The sequence below is a fragment of the Zophobas morio genome, unplaced genomic scaffold (genome assembly GCF_036711695.1).
Source record: "Zophobas morio isolate AGI-343-1 ecotype UQ-CSIRO unplaced genomic scaffold, CSIRO_AGI_Zmor_V1 ptg000026l, whole genome shotgun sequence".
In the NCBI taxonomy this organism is placed as follows: Eukaryota; Metazoa; Arthropoda; class Insecta; order Coleoptera; family Tenebrionidae; genus Zophobas; species Zophobas morio.
This window is the reverse complement of record NW_026972131.1, coordinates 227,702-230,058: the sequence shown is the minus strand read 5'-3', so window position 1 is coordinate 230,058 and position 2,357 is coordinate 227,702. Positions and strand designations below refer to the sequence as shown.

The 2,357-nt window shown below is 37.2% G+C and overlaps 1 protein-coding gene across 1 annotated transcript; it reads right to left on the bottom strand.

The window, feature by feature from the left end:
* Window positions 1-639: 639 nt before the first annotated feature.
* LOC135136610 (uncharacterized) lies at window positions 640-2,157 on the bottom strand. Its single transcript, XM_064065974.1, has one exon. The coding sequence runs from the start codon at window positions 2,155-2,157 to the stop codon at window positions 640-642; it is 1,518 nt and encodes a 505-aa protein (XP_063922044.1).
* Window positions 2,158-2,357: the final 200 nt, after the last annotated feature.

Below are 2,357 nucleotides of genomic sequence, written 5' to 3'. Positions count from 1 at the left end.
AGACGCTCTTTGGGGACCCGATCAAATGCCTTAGAGAAATCTAAATATGCGATATCCCGTGGTTGTTCAGAATCTAAAGCTAGTGTCCAGTCATTGACACACACTAGCATGTTAGTAATCGTTGAACGTCCAGGTAGAAATCCGTGTTGGCAGTCGGGAATAATCTTTTTTCACTAGCAGCCTGGACGCATGCAAATGTCGACTCATTTAGTGGTAGCAAATTCAACTTTTGCTACCACGGGTTCAAAAAGAAAAATTGAGGTTATGTACGCAATGTTTGATGTGATTATTTCTTAAAAAATGAACAAATGTGTGCTACAAACATTACTTGAGTATATGCATGGTAGTTGGTAGACGGTAGAAGATAAAATGATTAACTCAGCGACAAGTATAAACGATTTTCTTTGTGTTGAAGATTTAGATCAAGTTTGATTAGAAATCAAAACAAACTCACGTTGTGTCAAAAAATTGAACGTTTATTTTTCAGTTTATTGTCTTATGGTTTCTACTAGTGAAAAAAATAGTATATTAACCACGGTTGCAAAGCCACTTCTACACCTCGCACTTAGAGCCCTCGACGCTGCGCGTCTCGGGTTCTAATTTGCGCTCGGTCTAGAATGCTTGGCTCTGCAACCTTGGCTAATAATATACTATTTCGTGTAGTAAAAATGTCAACATTTGTTTATATATAATCGTTTCCAGTACTTTGCATATAATCGATGTTAAACTTATTTGCCGGTAATTTGTGGGGGAAAATTTGTCTCCTTTTTTGTAGATTGGAGTTACGTTGGCTGTTAACCACTGGCAGGGAAGTGTTGCTTCTTCAATTGAAGATTTGGTGATGCAAAATATGGGGGTGGTAATTTCCTCGATACAGGCGTTGATAACCTGGCAAGTGATGTTGTCGGGACCTGGGGCGCTTTGTCTTTTAGCTATTTCTTTGAGAGTTTCTTTTATCGCTGCCTCTGTAATAATTATGTTCGACAAGGAATTTCTGTTTGAAACGATTGTCTTTAAAAATGGTCCATAAGTTTCCAGACTGTAGTTGGAGTGGAATTCATCTGCAAGGAGATCCGCTGTTTCTTTGTTAGATAGGCAAAGGTTGCCGTCGGGTTTTCTTAGTAATGGAATACCAACTTTGGTTGAGAGGGATGACCTTATGTATTTGTAAAATTTCTTAGAAGATTCTGATTTTGCTAAATTGTCTTCGAAAATTTTTCTTGCTTTTTTCAGCTCTGAAACGACGTGGTTAGAAAATCTTCTGTGATCGAGATATTTGTTTTCCGATGGACTTCTTTTATATGCTTCCCAAATACGCTTTTTTTGTTTGATTAACTTGAGTAAATGGTGATTTATCCAAGGTTTCTGAGGGAGGACTTTAATTTTTATAGTAGAAGTATGTTTTTTTACGGAACTGGATAATTTTGTTTCAAATAACTTCCACATTTGAGAAGTGTTGAGTGAATTGAATGCTGAGTTCCAGCTGATAAGGGCAAGGTCATTTCGAACTTTGTCGTAATTTGTGCGATTAATTCTTTTAATGATCCCATTTTTTGCTTGCGTGACATGGATTTGGAGCTTGGATGCAATTGTGAGGTGATCTGATTTTCCTAATGGTGGTAAGTATTCTATGTTTGTCAGTAAATGTAAATCATTTGTAAAAATTAAATCCGTTTGAGAAGGGGCTTGATTTTGTCGAATCCTCGTTGGCTTCGTGATTAATTGGTTTAAGTTTCCTTCCAGAATAGAGTCCAAAATGTTTTCGTTGTAGGGCAAATTTGGTATTATTGGCCAAGATAGGTGTGTCATGTTAAAGTCGCCTGCGATGATCACATTTTTGTTGGAAAGGGAAAAATTTTTAATGCTGTGGAATAAAGAAAAATCAATTTCCGGAATGGGTCTAAAGAAGGGTCTATAAATGCAACCTATAGAAAGACTAAATTGAGGTGAATGCATGTTTAAGGCTAATGCCTCGCAGCCCGCAGGTGTTTCAAAAGGAATCGTTGAAATTTGGACTTTAGATGCTAATTTGTTATCGATAAAAATGCAGATGCCGCCACCTCTACCAGTGTTACGATCTTGACGATACAACTGATAGCCTTGAAGAGATATCAGAGAGTCAGGAATGTTTGTTGATAACCAGGTTTCTGTTAACATAATTATATTTGGATTATTAAGTTGAACAAATGCGGTAAATTCGTTTATTTTAGAAAAAAGTGAATTAACATTAGCATAAACACCCCACCGAAGAATCATAGTTACTCCCACCGAAGAATCATAGTTACTCCCACCGAAGAATCATAGTTACTCCCACCGAAGGACCATAGTTACTGCCACCGAAGAATCATAGTTACTCC

What these genes read in the sequence shown, in the direction of transcription:
- LOC135136610 (XM_064065974.1), bottom strand. Translation starts at nt 2,157, where the DNA reads ATGTTAACAGAAACCTGGTTATCAACAAACATTCCTGACTCTCTGATA.